Source organism: Zosterops lateralis, assembly GCF_965231275.1.
Source record: "Zosterops lateralis genome assembly, chromosome: 6".
In the NCBI taxonomy this organism is placed as follows: Eukaryota; Metazoa; Chordata; class Aves; order Passeriformes; family Zosteropidae; genus Zosterops; species Zosterops lateralis.
Window position 1 is genome coordinate 17,660,071 of NC_139761.1, and position 16,131 is coordinate 17,676,201.

Sequence of the window (16,131 nt, forward strand, 5' to 3'; positions counted from 1 at the left end):
GCTCATATGGGGCCCTCATCCAGCAGATATCTCCTATATACTTCTGTCAGCCATATGTAGAACACAGCAGTCTGCAACAGTGACTGCACAGAACCTGTGCAATGCTGCACCAGCCCTGAAGGAAACAATTAAGCCTACCCACTTAAAACTCCATTTGTGCACCCCAGAGTAAAGTCCTTTGGGCTTCTAGGTGGCCCTTGACTGTGATTTTTTTTTCAAGGTACCACTGGGGCAGCCCCCAAGGACAATTTAGACACACTGTACTGAGATAACATTGAAAATAAGTGGAATGCATAATTTTATTCTTGTTCCCTGGTATGGCTATTTTGTAATCCTGAGTAATGGTGGACAATTGTATAAAAACAACAGTCCTCTCCACCAGCAGACAGATGGTAAAGCTGGGTATTTTTAGATTATTAGATTAAAAATCAGGGACACATTTTCAGTAATAATTATTTATCATTATTACTGAAAATGTGTCACCACGTTCAATACGGCTGTTAAGTTCCATACTTGCACAACTGGATGGAACTTTTGGTCTGCTTAACTCATGATGTCAGACTAGATGATCTAAAGTCTTTTCACAACTATGAAAAATGTATTTTTGATGTGCATATCTAAAATTAATTACCTCTCATTAAAAAACCCAACTCCTTTTATCATAGAAGAAACTTTACCATAAATAACTTCTGGGAAAAAAGAAGTAAAATCACTACAGTTAAAAGTATAGATTCATGAAGATTTTTTACCTGTAAGTTTTCCTGCTCACCAAATTTCAGACTTGATAAATATACCAGAACACCTTTCCAAAGACGTAACACAAGCATAAGAATTATCTGAGTGTTTGAATTTAAAGACCTTATTATATTAGTTGCTTAGAACTTTCATTTTCAGAAACACATACTTAAGGAAAAGATTTAACAGAAAAAAAGATAGGGTGATTTTGTGAAAGCTTCCTGTAAAATGGCAGCAACAACAAAACATGTAAGATGGCTTTTCAGAGACCTCTGCTTTTTCATAACGTAAAGTGTAGAGAGACCTACGTGTTCACTGGAAAAGTTAAGATTTAAATGCAGAATTACATAACTATACGTATTTCTTGATATTTTTGCTTGAACTTAATCCCTTTAAAGGGTAGAAAACCAACATTACTATCAGTCTGAATTGTTGCCTCTCCCCATCTCTCACTGCTCTCCCTCCAAGAATTCAAGTTCCACCAGGCTAAAATAGATCTATGGTGGGTAACTTCTCAGAGTATTTGTTTTCCTTCTTCTTCTCCCCCTGCCCCAGTATCAAAGAGACCTGCATTCCTAAGCACACTAATCACTGGGTTCAAGCTGTACTATCAATATGTCTTGTGGAAAAACCTCTAAACATATGGGTTGAAAAGTTAGTGCTGCTAGAAACCAGGCATGTGTAGCAGCAGCTGTCTTTACTTGGCATAGCCTTTGTCAAGTTTTCTGGCACAAGTCTCACAACCACAGACTTCTAATGGCCACTGGTATCAATCAACATGCTTGGACTAATTCTGAACATAGAAGTTTCACATTTCAAGAAGTTTCACATTTTAACAACTATTTTAAGTCAGTAAGCCTGATCTAATACACAGGAACATGCTCACTGTGAGCCCAGAGGCATGGCACCTTGCCTGCTTTGCTGCCAGCTAAGATACCAGGAAAGGAACAGTGGAAACTAAATCCACTTTAAGGACAGAACATATTCAGTTGGCCAGGGAGAATGCAGACTACAGTATCATGTTTAATTCTTAAACACTAATGACTGATTCATGGCAACAACCCCAAAGGGAAATACTCACCTGCTATTCTAGCAGTACAGGAAGCATATTTTCAGAAGATGTTCTTTAACACTATCTACAGGAATTCTGTTTTGTAACTCTATGCTATTAATAAATTTTATAGTTCTAAACTAAATTTACCCCCCTGACCAGATCTTGAAATAGAAGGGGAATAGAAACTTTATTTGGAATGCAGTAACTATGACAAAGACACAAAGAGATGAAAGTAATAGTATGGTTCAGTTGAAGTAATGACAGGCAGAGAACTACTGTGAGAATAAAGGTGCAAACCCTCGTCCTCAGTGACACTACAGAGACACCGCTGATATTCAACTACATTGAAGTTATAATTGTGCCTGGATAAATCATGTGTCTCACCTTGAGCAAGAAAGAAGAAGTTGTTTTGAAAGTATTCTAAAACCCCTTTTCCATTACTTTTCATCCTTGGCACATTTTCAACAATCTTACTGTCTGAACTACTGGCCGTCATCTCCACATAATCTGTTTCACAAAACGACAGAGGAAGAAAAATGATTCTCCAGTGGTTTATCAGAGGCTCTACAAATGGTACCTTGCACTGAGCTTAACATCTGAACACGTCACACTTGGTTGCATGGTTGTTACAATACAGAAATTTGCATTTCTTGATGAACAATGCATAGAACTGCAGGAAAAAAAATGCAACCACTCTAATTTTAAGTATGAAATAAAACTGAAATAATTTTTAATTGCATTCCAAAATCCTAGAAGTTACCAGGATAGTAAAGAAACTGAACAAGGTATGCCTGGGTATTCTTAACTTTAAATACCTTGATGTCAGTGAGACCAATAATGATGAATTTGAAATCAGGTATTTCCTATGGAACTAACTCTTTGATAACTGCAAAACTTTCAGCCTAAAGACAGTTTCTTCTCTGTTTGTAAAAGAAATCTCAGTCAGGTGCAACAGCATATAAAAGAAAGCAGATCAGAAAAAAAACCACCAAACAAACCAGTTACATGCACACATTGAGCAGTGAGAGAAATCCTCAAGGGCTTTTATTAAAGAAAGGTCCAGGATTTTTGTCTATGCATTTGTACCAGACACTTAAGATTATCCTATCTCTTGCAGTTGAGACACTTTTGCTGTAGACAAATGAATTGTCATGCTAAGCACAACTAACCACTGAGAGCCCAGATCCATCTCCCCAGCATTCCATCTGATGCAGATCAAATACATCTACAAGTTGCTGTAGGAGGATGTGAAAGCTGAATAAATAAGCAGACACATGAATGGCCAATTAAGGTTTATATGCTATTGTTACTTTTCACTGGCTCTTTTGCTAAGATGGTTTTATAGAAGCATTTGGAGAAACAACATATAACAAATACTTACATTTGATGCAGGTCAACCTACTTTTGGGCACTGAACAGTCTACAGCTGCTGAAAATAAGAAAAACACCAAATGTGAGTGATTCAGTTTTACTTAGTATATGTGATAGCTAGAAAAAAGTAGTAATAAACCAACACAGAACAAAGACTATTTTAAAACATGCTAGTTACTGTGTACTTGAATATTAGCTTGATACTAATACGGTCACAGGATTTGAAAGATAAAGCTGTCTGGGTAAAACACATATTTAAAGGAAGAATCATCACTTGCATGAAGACTCTTTTCAAAAGGTTTCTGTACATTTTGTTCTAGTGGCATTTACCTGGATACCTGAGAATACTGAGTATGTTACATGAGAGATAACATTGTGAGTATTGTATTTGATTATGGACTCTGTCAGTAACGTGATTTTCTCATTTGCAAACACACAGGGCAATTTTCACATCCTTAGAACTCGTTATTACTATTCATTGTAAGATGAACAAAAGATAATAAAATTTTTGAAATTAAAATAAAAAATAATAGTAAATGGACATAGTGATCTGAGTATAACTAGAAATGTTCTGCCTTCATTCTAAAATAATTTCCATTTGTTTGCTGTTATAACTATCACTATGACTTTCAGTTCAGCATATTATTTCATAATTCATTATTTCATCAAAAGCAGAATGAAGCCAATACAGCACAAAGTGCTCTAAAATTAAAGTAGGATCTTTGGTAACACTTAAGGAAAATGTTTTCATGCAAAACCTCCCATCTCAATAATACAAAAATATTATTAAAGTAGCAGCCACATCTCCTTGCTGACATGTGTTTGGGTAAGAAACAGGAAGAATAGTAAACTTCCAACAATGCAGTTCATTCCTTCTTGGTATAAGCCTCTTCTGAGAGATTGAGCTAAACATAGAGGGAAACAGTTCATTCATATATGCACATTTTTACCTTTGGCTGAAAGAATTCTGTTATAATGAAACACCATGTGATCTCTGATCAGGTATTGGCTAGTTAGATTTTGAGCAGAGTCAATGCAGAAAGCTGTAAGATTAAAGTACATTTGAACATTAGAAAGGCAAGCAAAAAACCTCTGAAATTTTAAACAGTTCTTAACTGCAATTCAAAGTCACAAAGTTTAAAACACTGTTAGTTTAGCTTCTTTGCTCAAAGGCAGTATTTTTTTTTTCCATTTACTATCACATGAAGTCATCCTGTCTCCTTTTTCTTTCCCCAATGAGCCATTAATTCAATAAATAGCTGCAAAAGTGGCTGATATTGTACTATGGAGGTGTTAATGTGGAAACTTCCTGTTTCTTCACTCTATGTTCTTTTGAACAAAAAAAGTATCTGAAGTGTCAGTACAGATACATACACTAGCCTATGTAAACTACTGACTCTAAAGGAACATGTTTAACCTCAGGGGTTCTTTAATGTGCTAAACATTTATATATATGTGTATATGTATATTACAGGTAAAAAAGATAGGACATCTTTATATATTTGTTAATCTTGCTACCAATTTCTAGCCAGCAGTACAGTCAGGGCAAAACTTACTCCTTGAAAGTATTTTCAGTAATGCATACTAAATGTTAGTACTATTAAACTCCAAATAAGCTCATTGCAAAAGTTTTAATAAAAACATCTTAAGCATAAAATCAATGAATTGACATAAAAGGAACCAAGTCAACCTTCTCATAAAAGTACACATTACTTACCATTGCTCTTTGTACTTAAGTGTCCTTTACATGGCCCAGATCTGGGAACGACAACAGCTGAGTATCCATGCACTTTAACAAAACATCAAACAAAAACCAAAAGTTAGAGAAAAATCCACGCACATATTTCTACAGACAAGATAAAGTCTTTCTCCAAAGAATGCATGAATGGTTCTAATGGATCTTTTTCAAAATCTTATTCAATCATTTTATAATCACTGAACTACAAGTGTAGTTAAATAACTTAATCTAAACACCAAGATACATTGATAGTGGTCTCAGTGGGTCAGGGAGCTAAACAGCAGAAGAGACCATCAGAACCCTTTAGTCATAACTTTACACTGGTCATTAAACTGTACAGAGATCCAGCCACTACTCTGTTTCTATGCTAACCTCCAATTTGTTTCAAAATCCCCATTCATGGCAGTTTGATAGACTGGGAACTCCACAGACAAGTGGAGATGCTGACAAAAACAACTAAACCAGTTGTTCTGAAAAATGAAAGAATGTGGATTAAAAGAACTGCATCTCCTCTTTGAAAACCACTAGCTGTCATGTAGCCTACAATTTAAGAATTGGCACAGGAACTAATTAAGAATCTGCAACACTTTTAGAACAAATTTGAACAGGACATAGGCTAGTGTATACAGAGCATTGCTTTAAAGCATCCAAGGTATATAAATATAAACCAAAATAAATGAGATTTTTTTAACAGGGTAAATATACCAACCACACTTAACATTAATTCTAAAACTGTACAGACAAGTTCTACGAATTTATTACTATTAACTATCAAGGTCCACATGGTCTTCCCATTCCCAATCATACTTCTCAGCTGCCAGTTCAAGAGTCTGCAACCACTATGCAGGTGAAGTAGGCAGCTCGACTGCTCCCCTGCTCCTGCTGACCTCCAGCTTTCCCATTTCCATCACATGAAGAAGCACACTGGACCTACCCAGTCTGAGAGGAAATCTCTTCCCAGTGACCTTAGCTGGGGTGATAAAGACAGACACCATTACAAACTGACTGGGGGGCGCAGGAAGCCATGAAGACACACATGGTAAAAGCTCTTAATCCCACCTCTCATAGTTTATTTCCTGCATGCCCAGCACCTGGCTGTCCAGGGCTTCTTTTTTATTTCCCACTGTTATATAGTGACGGTTAAAAGTGCTATTGCAATTACATATATAACTACTACAGTATACAGCTTTGTTTTTAAGCTCAACAGCATGTTGCACAAGACGGTTAACATGGTGTCTTTAATATTAATTAGTGGAGATTGAAGCAAAAGAAACCTTTTCATTTAACAATGTTTTAACATTTTTTCTCCAAAGGCCTCATTAAAAAGCCATACTGCACTAAGTTTTGAATGACTAGGACTAGTATAGGAGGCCATAAAAAATATCTTAAGGAAAAAAAGAAAATGAAAATAATTTTCCCTGTTGTGAAATGACATTAAATATGGATCAACAGATTGAATCTCCTTTCTTAAAAAGCACAAAAAATACCAGGGCAACCTTGAGTAACTTTCATACTTTGAAAAGCCAGCCTTTATACAGTACAGGTTTCTGTGGATTTACAGTATTAGCTGTGGTGTTTGCAAAACCAGCACTCCCACTCGTTTTTGCTGGGAAGTTGCCATATCAGCAGTTGCAAAGGGACAAAGAAAAAAAAGACAAAAATGCTATTGGAGATTTTTTCAACACTATCTTGCAATTGTTTTAACTTTATACTATTATCTTTAAAGCCAAAGGACAACATTCCTGCTCCTCTGCATCAATTTCAAATGGCTCATTCTCCTTATGGTACAATTCTTCCTCATCTCTGTTTGTGATTTTAACACACATTGGGACAAAAAATAAATTATTTTTCAAATATTAAAATTCCAAACATACAGCAAGAATTTATTAGATTCAGAATGTTTCCACAATGATTGCAAACCACTGCCAATAAAGCCCTTCTTTCCTGTTAAAATACTGTATTTCTCTACCACACACTATTACATACAAGTGGTATTCACAGTCTAGCGGGATCCACCCTGAAACCCGTAACTTCCAGAATTTACAATATGCAGGTGTTGGAATAATGCAAGTCTTTGGGAGGACCTGAACATTGTATTATAAATTTCAGTTGATAGAATGTTCTCTAATGATAAAACCCTGCATGCATATATACCTGCAATCTGGATTACACCAGACAACTGAGAATCAGAAGTGTTTCATTCACAATTGCTCAAATAACCTAAATATTCCAGTGTTTTCTGTGCTTCAGAGATAAACTATAATTCCAGAGGGAAGTGCCTGTGGTATTGTGGTAAATGCACCACCTCTAACTCACCCTTACGTGACAGAATCCTAGAAGGGCAAGCATGATCATTTTAAAAAAAATAGACACTGTTCTCTCTACAATTGATTCTCTTCAAATAAGATAAATGACTTTGTCCCGTGTTAAACACCATCAGGGACACTCAGAATCCTGTTGCCTTTAGTGTCTTCAGCTGTACACGCAACTGTTCAGCACTGCAGAAGTCCAGACTTTATCACGTTCACTTGCTTTGCACCACCAGCAGATGGCACAGTGGAAATTCTACCGGAAAAATTACTGTCTGCTGGTTTTGTCCTTTACAATTAATTTACATCCGGCTTGCGGGGAAGGAGAAGAGAGGAAAACAAGAAGTTGGCATCGGTATTTCATAGGCAAAAAAAGCTATCAAAAAGCATCAGTCGAGAGAAATAAAAATATTTCTGTGCCCTCTATTTTGACTACATACATAAATGGCACAGAAATCACTCTTACAATGAAGAAGCATGTTGCTAATGTCAGAGAAGAAACTGGAGAAATTGATATGTGGAGGCTCTTACTACCTTACTGAAGGTAGAAAGAGCTAATAGTCAAAAGTTTCACAACTATAGTTTCAGGTTGTCTTCTGACTTGAATGGGTATTTATTTGGATTCAGGCTGTGCTTTCACAGTTATTTGTACAACAGCAGAAACAAACTGAAGGCTTAGATATGTGAAGAGAATTTTAAAGGAAAAGGTGGGATTTTCAATAATTTACAGTTAGTCAAATATAAACCAAACAATGGGAGGATAATTACAAAAATATCTTTGATACGTGACACATGCAACTATCTGATCTAAACGTAAATATCCCTATAGATGTAAGTGGACTGTCTATACTGAATATAAAATCAGGATTTTCACAGTGCTCTCCTAAAGTACAGAGAGCAAATAAATCAAATAATTCTAAAAACTTATTTGATCTTTTAGTTCCTTCTATGACACTAAGCAAGAATGAAGACAAAACCAAAAAGCTTTCTCTGAATTTTTTTCCAGCCAGTATCTAACATAAATAACAACTACATTAATCCAAAGAGAATTGAAAAATATTTTGTTTAAATGATATTTTTGTTTGAATTTAAAATACCTGCTATCTTAATTTCTGGTTTTACAGTACTAAAAATGATAAAAATTGGTGGTTTACTTTGTTTCCTGGTTGTTAGTGGATATGCAGAATTTATGGAAATTATTTTTCAACAAAGCCATTTCAGATTTGGAATGTGAATATGTACTGGAAAGAAGCCCAGTCTTTCATTACCATGTTCTCCCAGAAAAGATTTTAAACACAAGTATTAGACTTACTATTTTTATAAAAAGCAGGTACTTCAGTCATAGCAAATAAAAATTAAATAAATAAATAAATAAATCTATCATGCTACCCTTAGCCACCATGACTTGCTACTTAAAAGATAACCCATAAAAAAACAGAGACCTTAGGTGGTATATTGAATATAGGCATCTAAATTTAGCACTACAAGACATGAAATCTTAACTTGTAGAGACCTGTGAACACTGTAACTTCAAAAGAGCAGCTCCCAGACCATATTCTGGGTACAAATAACCCTCAACCCCAGGTGGATTTAGACCTCAGATCTCCCCAGCTGTTCTAGAAGAATAAGCTTATCACTGTCAATATTGACCCTTCTGTGCAGTGGTTTGGTTTTTTGGTGGCTCCAGGACTGGCATTCCTAGCTCTACAGTGGCCTCCTCTCAGCTGGCAATGCAGAAAGCACCTCTGTCTCTAAAGCCTAGAACTGCATCATTTGGGGATTTGATCCCCCTGAGCCTGATAAGGACCCAAGCTGACCGATGCTTTGCAAACACTCTAGCCACTACAGTGAGTTTATAAAGGTTTGGTATTCTTGCTTCTTTCACTGCCAACTTTTTTTCTTCCTTTTTTTCTTCCCTAATATCTCAATGCTCTAAACCAGAAATATTTAAAGAGACACTTCTGTACAAGTGGATAATTCAGGCAACAACACACAGAGGGTTTGTGCTGTGAATGTCATACAAGTCAAGGATTTCTACCACTACCACCCTTATCCTACCCTCATTTCAGTGGGCTTCCTGCTATGAATTAACTCTTCTAACTCTATATGACTAACAGTACACTACAGCACTAATGCTATACACATTATGCTATATACGCATGCTGAGGAAAGAACAAAACTGGTTTAAATAATCTCTGTGAAATCCCAAACGACTTCAAGCAGTGATGGAAACTCCTTTAAGCATCTTATCTAATATGTCTGACAAGATCATACTTAAAGGAATTAAATTACAACCTGAAATACATGTTCCTCTCCTTTTGGCACTAGGAGAATTTTCAAACTAGCGTATCCATTAATTCTTTATACTACAGAAATTGTTGTATATAGGAATACAACACAGAAATACACAAAGTAAAGACTGATATTGGATTTAAACTTTATTTAAATACAGAACTATTTTTTTCTATTTTTAACTATTTTCCCTTCATATTAGCATGATATACTTGAACCCCCCCTCCCCCCATATTCTATCAGTAGCACTATTAATGAGGCCAGCTCTCCTATTCATGTGGCTTACATCTTTGTACCATCCCCCTTAAACTCATTTCAATGCTGTCTCTTCCTTACCTGTAGTCATTCCTCCCCTCAAACACCTCCTTTTGCTCAGCTGTGGCTGATGAGGTGCCAGGAATAGGAGCTACAATTGCTCATCTAGTTTAAGCTTCTCTGGTTGCTTATCCTTGGCTGCTTAGCTCTTACCCTCTACTTACATATCTGGGAATGAACACAGAACAGAATGAGTTTCTCTAAAATATGTGCGCTAATTTGTTGGGGTTTTCTCCTACCCAGCCACTGGGTAATACTAATGCTCCTAGTTCTTATCCACAGATGGGTGAAGTTGGCAAATAGATGAAGAACTGAATAGACAAAAAGGCCAGCAGAGAGCAGTGACCCACCTACAGACTCCTTCAGATGAAGAACACAGGTGCATAAACAGAGCAAGTCTCCACTAATTTTCTGCAGCACCTGTGCCATCACAAGAGACCTTCAAACAGGGCTTTAGATTTAGCCACTTACTGAATGCAGAGAGTACTCCACTATTTGAAAGTTACAGTGAGGCAAAACAATCACATCATAATCACACCTGTATTTTCTTTCCTGTTCAACCAAGTGAAACAGAAGCCTCTTGGACCCCTTTCTGGTTTCACTGATAACAAAACTCTTCTCAATCCTGGGAGTATATCTGGGAGTATAAGATGTGAAGCCATCTTTAAAAGAATTTCATTTAAGATTTGTTAATAAATAGCAGAATTCACCTGCAGAAAGAATAGTCATATTATCTAAATTTCCTGAAGCAAAACTTCATGAATAGAGATCCAGGAAATCACACTACTCCAATTTTTAAAATAAAGTCCTGAATGTTCCATCTGAATTTTGCATGGGACCATTTGTGTCAGAGGAAAAATATGATGAAAATGATACAATCCCTGACATGCACTATACATGACCTCCTAAGCCATTAATTAGATGGGTGCTATTTTTACACTTACTATGCTGGATTACACAAAAGCTCTTCTTTACAAATACTCTCAATCTCTAAGAGTTAGGTCTCTTAGACCTTTAGAATTTATAACCTTACAGTATTCTGTGTAAATTAAAACCATGCATCCAAAATTTTATTTCTGTTTCAGGAGTCAAACCTGCCTCTGAAAAATTTAAGGAATCTAATGAAATTGTAAAGTAGTCTTGAGTCATATCTGATTAAATAACTTTCAAAAAATATTTGTGAAAATTTTTGTAGCTAGAGGCTTCAACAAGAGAAGTTCTGGATGCAAGCTATTGCTCTATCCATACTCCAAATGCAGAAACAAACACATTTGTGTGTCAGTAGCACATTTTGTGATATGAAATGCAGGCAAAAGCAAACGAATTTATGCCAGTTTGCTACAACTACCTGAAAGGAGGCTGTGATGAGGTGGGTATCAGATTCTTCTCCCAGGTAACAAGTGATAGGATGAGAGGAAATAGCCTCAAGTTTTGCCAGGAGAGATTTAGATTACATATTTGGTACTTTTTTTCACTGAAAGAGTTGCAAAGCACTGGAGAAGACAGCCTGAGGAAGCTGTGGAGTCACTATCCCTGGAATTGTTAAAAAAATACGGGAGTATGGCACCAGAGGATATGCTTTAATGGTGAACACGGTGGTGGTGCCAGGTTGATGGTTGGACTTGATGAACTTATAGGTATTTCCCAACCTTAACAATTCCGTGATCACTGGCTTGGGCAGCACCTCCTGAATTAGCAGGGGCATCAGCAGTTTTTGGTTTTCTAGGAGGATGTGTGAGGGGTGGTATTCCAGAAGGGACTGTACGCTGCTACTCAGTGATATGTGAACAACAATCAGTACTCATATCACAGTTTAGAAACTTCTGTCTTAAAAGCTTAAAGCTTGAGTTCCCTGGATAGCTGTGCCTGCACAAGACACTCACAGTAACCCAGGAGCAGATGCTGCCAGGTGCTGTAACAACTCCCCAGTGGGAATGGTGCTCATCAAGGGTGGTACAACACTGGCTCCTAAGCTCACCCTACATAACCAATGTGTGTGCTGGCTTCTACTGCTACATGAAACTTTACATTACATCACCCCGTAAGTCTGCAGTTGTCTCAATATCTACTATCAAACTGGTCCATATGGAAAACATATTTAATACCAAAATGTATAGGCACAATACCAAAATGTATAGATTCTTCTATATATATGGAAAAAGATCTATTTTGCTAGTATAATTTGCACCTACAAGGATGCCCGCTTCCTCATCCATGAGTACCTATTTCTACCTGGAAATACATTACCAAAACTCTAATGCACAGCCAGCCTCACCCAGAATGAAAAGAAGAGAAACCTTGATCCCCTGAGCTTCAGAGAAAGCTGCAGACTATAATCTGGAGCAAAGAAGCTACCAGAGCTAATGGTTTGAACAGTGCTCACTTTAACAGGTATTTCACTTGAAGCATGAAAGAAATCCTTGATAAAATGGGACCAATTAGGCATTTAAGTCACTATAAAAACTTAAGTTATTTGTTGAACAGAGTCAGGATTTTAAGCACATTAAGTGACTGAAACTCACTTAATACACTATTTGACTAATGGTTAAATTAAGGATAGGTTTTAAGGGATTTACTGAGTGATGGTTTTAAGTTGGTAAAAAGTTAAGAACAGTGATTAACATTTCCCAATTCCAGTTAACATTATTATGATTCAAATGAAATTTCTAAACCTCCTTCCTTCTTTGAAGACATAACTAGATAATTTTTCATCTTTCTTGTTGGTCAAAGAAGGCTTTGACCAAAACCTGGTGCTACCAAACTAATAATTTAGTAAGCTTAATAAGCTGTTTGTTCAAGTGGCAAACGAAGGAATAATTTTTAAATAAGTAGTTCACAAATTTCTGTGTTAACACCCTTTCAACTCTAGGCAGAGTTGAAAGGACTCCTGACAATGCAAAAAAAAAAAAATCTAAATAAGACGGTTTTGTCTATCAGCATGTGAAGCATTTAAATTTTGTTTTAAAATCCTGGAAGCCTGTGCAAATTGCCTAAATCTAACAGCAGCTTCCATGCAGCAGTCATGATGAGTTCCCCACTGCTGTAAGATAAAAGTGGCACAAATGTGTATCATTGATGAACATTAAGTGCACGATGCTGTTAGGTATTGCTGTTCAGGTATGTATTCCCACTGGCTGTGGGAATTAAACAGCCCAATGAGACTGGATTCAAACAACAAAGCTGGTTTAAAATTACAATATTCAGATTATTTGAGGTCATACTATAAATCTGTGAGTATATTAACTGACTCCTGAAATCACTACAGTAAATAACTTCAAGGTTTATACCTGGAATTTGGGAAAAACATAGCGGATTAATTCTTTTATTCTAGCAGGGTAAAAATATCTCAGCCTTATCTGAACTTTGACAAGACCTACATACAAATCCTATATACTCCAATATAGTAGAGAAATTATATATTTTTTTCTCAGTACTCTCACTAGACAAAACAAGGCCTGATACAAACAAGTGTAAAATTTTGGGTCTTTCTTTAAAATGATGAGGCTAAGTCTGAATGAGAACCTTTGCACAGCATACAAGGACATGGAATAGTGCATCCCACCTTTTCTGTATTAACATTTTAGATACAACTCTTTTGAGAAACTATAAACATGGTGTGTGCTCCCCCTTTCATGAACTCCAAGCAGCTCAGTAGCTGTTCTGCCAAGTCTGCTCAGGCAAACAGATTTCCAGCTCAGCTCAGTGCATTAGTCTCTCTGCCAGTGCTAATCCTTGCTCAGGGTAAAGATCCTTCCTACGTGCCTGAGAACCCCCACACTGGACTGTTCAGTCACACATTTCTGTCTCCATCGTAACCTCCTATGCAGACAAGCAATGGCTTCCCAAATTAACAGACACACAGTAATTCTTCTCTAGTTTTGAACTTTTTTTGTTAAACAGAAGTCATTCAAGCAAAGCTTCCTGCAACATGAATGAAATTTAGATCCTGTGTCCTATTTATTCCCTTTTTACGGTTAACAGACAATCAGCACGCTTTCTGATTGTCTATGAAAGTATTTTGACAAGTATTTCTGACTATTCTGTAAGAATAGTCAGAAAAAGGATGTATTTGTCATAGAACTGCCTTCACACTACATAAGAGAGCATAAAAATTGGGTGCAATAGTTTTTGCTCTAAATTTCATATTCCCATATAGTATTAGAACTTATGTTCAAACTGTACTTTGATATCAGACATCTCCGAAGTGGCATCTGTCACTGTCTGGAAAGATTGGAACTGACACCGAGATGCAACACAACAGCCTAACGTTATCTCAAATTGCTCTGATTTTATGCAGCGATGTATGATCTCGACATTACAGTGCAGCACTGAATAATTCCTACCATTGTCTTACATTATGCATGTAATCCAGTTCGTATCTAAAAATATTTTAGGTATTTTCCAAGAGCCACAGTTGGCTCATGCATGCATTTTTCCATGTTTGTGTCTTTTTTTATCATGGATGACAAGCGCCTCTAGGATTATTCATAGGAACAGGGCACCAGAGCAGCCCATGGTTACATGGGGGTAAGGAACCACTTTATAAGATCTTTAAAACTTTTGAGTCTTTTATTTTTCAACTACACTTGCATTAAAATCCCGCCAAACCAAAACACATGGATCTACAGCCAAACGCCGTGGGATGTTGTACACACAGAGTGCAATCCATTATAATAACCCATGGATAACAGCTTTGGAGAATACGAAAGTTGAGTAAGAAGTGGGCCCAGAAGCTGGCCTCGCAAAGGGCCGATCCCGTCAGCCCGAGGCGCTGCCCACAGGAGCCCTCGGGGCCGGTACAGTAAGGAACCACCGTGCGATGACGGCTGTAGGACGCGCAGCTCCAGGCCCCGACTCTCGGGATCCCAGCCCGTCACGGGCTGTACGTGTCCCCCCTCAGAGCCGCGGCTCTCGGCTCTCGGCTCTCGCTGCCCACGCGGGCGGCCGGGCCGGGCCGGCACAGCTCGGGGCGCCGCGAGGGCGGGAGCGAGGCGCGACCCCCGGCCCCGCTGCGGGAGCCACGGCGGCCCCCGGGCTCCGTGCGGCTCCGTGCCCGCCCACACACGCCGGCGGGGAAGGCGGAGGCGCCGCCTGCCCCCAGCCCCGGGCGAGACGGGCCGCGCCCCGCACCCCCACAACCGGCAGGGACGGGGGAGGCCGGAAGGCAACGCGTCCCCCGGGCTGCGGCCCCCGCCCCGCCGCGGCCTGCGCTCCCCGCTCCTCCCGCGGCCGCCGCCGAGCCCCCGCACCTGGGCACCGCTTGCCGCCTCTCTCCTTCTTCAGCCCCATGCTCCCGGCCGGGCCCGAGGGGGAGGCACCGGCCGGGGCTCGGCTCGGCGGCTGCGGCGGTTCGTCCCGCTGTGCGGGCGGGCGGGCGGGGCGCGGGCCGGGCCCGCCGGGTCCCGCCTCGCCGTTGCCATGGCGGCCGGAGCGCGGGGCCCGGCCCGGCCCCGGGGCCGCCCTCTCTCTGCCCCGGCCGGGCCCAGGGGCCGCTCTCTCTCTGCCCCGGCCGGGCCCAGGGGCCGCGGGGCCCAAACCCCCTGTCTGCGGGGCCTCGGAGCCCCGGGAAGGTTTTGTCCCCGCCGTGGACAGGCTATCCTCACCTAAGCCTTTTTTTCTTGTAACTTGACAGGAAGTTGAAGAATCATGAATGCCCGGGAGAAAGTTACGGCAAATTGCTGCTATTTCAGGGAACGAGTGACAAAACGAGAGCCTGGAGCGTCCGCAGTGCATTACACTGAAATTAATCTCAATGTCTTTGAAAACGAACAGCACCTTAAAAATGAACCACAAAATTCCTTTTGAAAAGCAGCCTTTAATCCCATCACTGATTAATGTGTGCATGCCGATGTGCTGGATTTGAACTTTCTGGGGAAGCAATAGAATGGTATTTTCAGTTCCTCTAACAGGTTGCTGTTTTCCCTAATGTGAAATCTCTGAAGGCTTTTGTACTTTTTGTGTGAAGATTTTTCTCACTGACTGGTCAGGGGTCCTGCAGTCCCCTCCATAGCCTGACATGTCACAAAAGGGTACATGTCCCAGACATTCCCATTCACTCTCTAGAAATGAGTATTAATTACAGCCTAAATACAGTGTTTTATGTGATTTGCTACACTTCCTTACATGCTAGGAAAATTAATTGGAGTGTAGTTCAAAATCATAACAAAATCAAGGGGACGTTACTTCGAAACAACTTTCTGTATCTACCTCAGTCAATGCCCTCACTTGGTCACACAGACATACATGCTGGATGAAAGCAGCAGTTTATCCACCCCAGTGTTTTGTGTAGACTCTACCAAATACTTCAAAAAGCTTTT

General features: G+C 39.2%; 1 protein-coding gene across 2 annotated transcripts in view; it reads right to left on the reverse strand.

Moving 5' to 3' along the window:
* Positions 1-15,171, reverse strand: part of SPATA7 (spermatogenesis associated 7) — a 34,075-nt gene extending 18,904 nt beyond the window's left edge. The window contains exons 1-5 of one of the 2 annotated variants that reach the window (XM_083863629.1): positions 15,064-15,171; positions 4,878-4,949; positions 4,111-4,203; positions 3,171-3,218; positions 2,174-2,296 (exon numbers count right to left, since the gene is read on the reverse strand). In XM_083863629.1, the coding sequence (XP_083719755.1) occupies positions 2,174-2,296; positions 3,171-3,218; positions 4,111-4,203; positions 4,878-4,949; positions 15,064-15,103 (376 nt within the window). In that variant the 5' untranslated portion in view covers positions 15,104-15,171. The remainder of the gene's footprint in view (positions 1-2,173; positions 2,297-3,170; positions 3,219-4,110; positions 4,204-4,877; positions 4,950-15,063) is intronic. The other variant, XM_083863630.1, reaches the window with a different exon arrangement.
* Between the last annotated feature and the right edge of the window lie 960 nt (positions 15,172-16,131).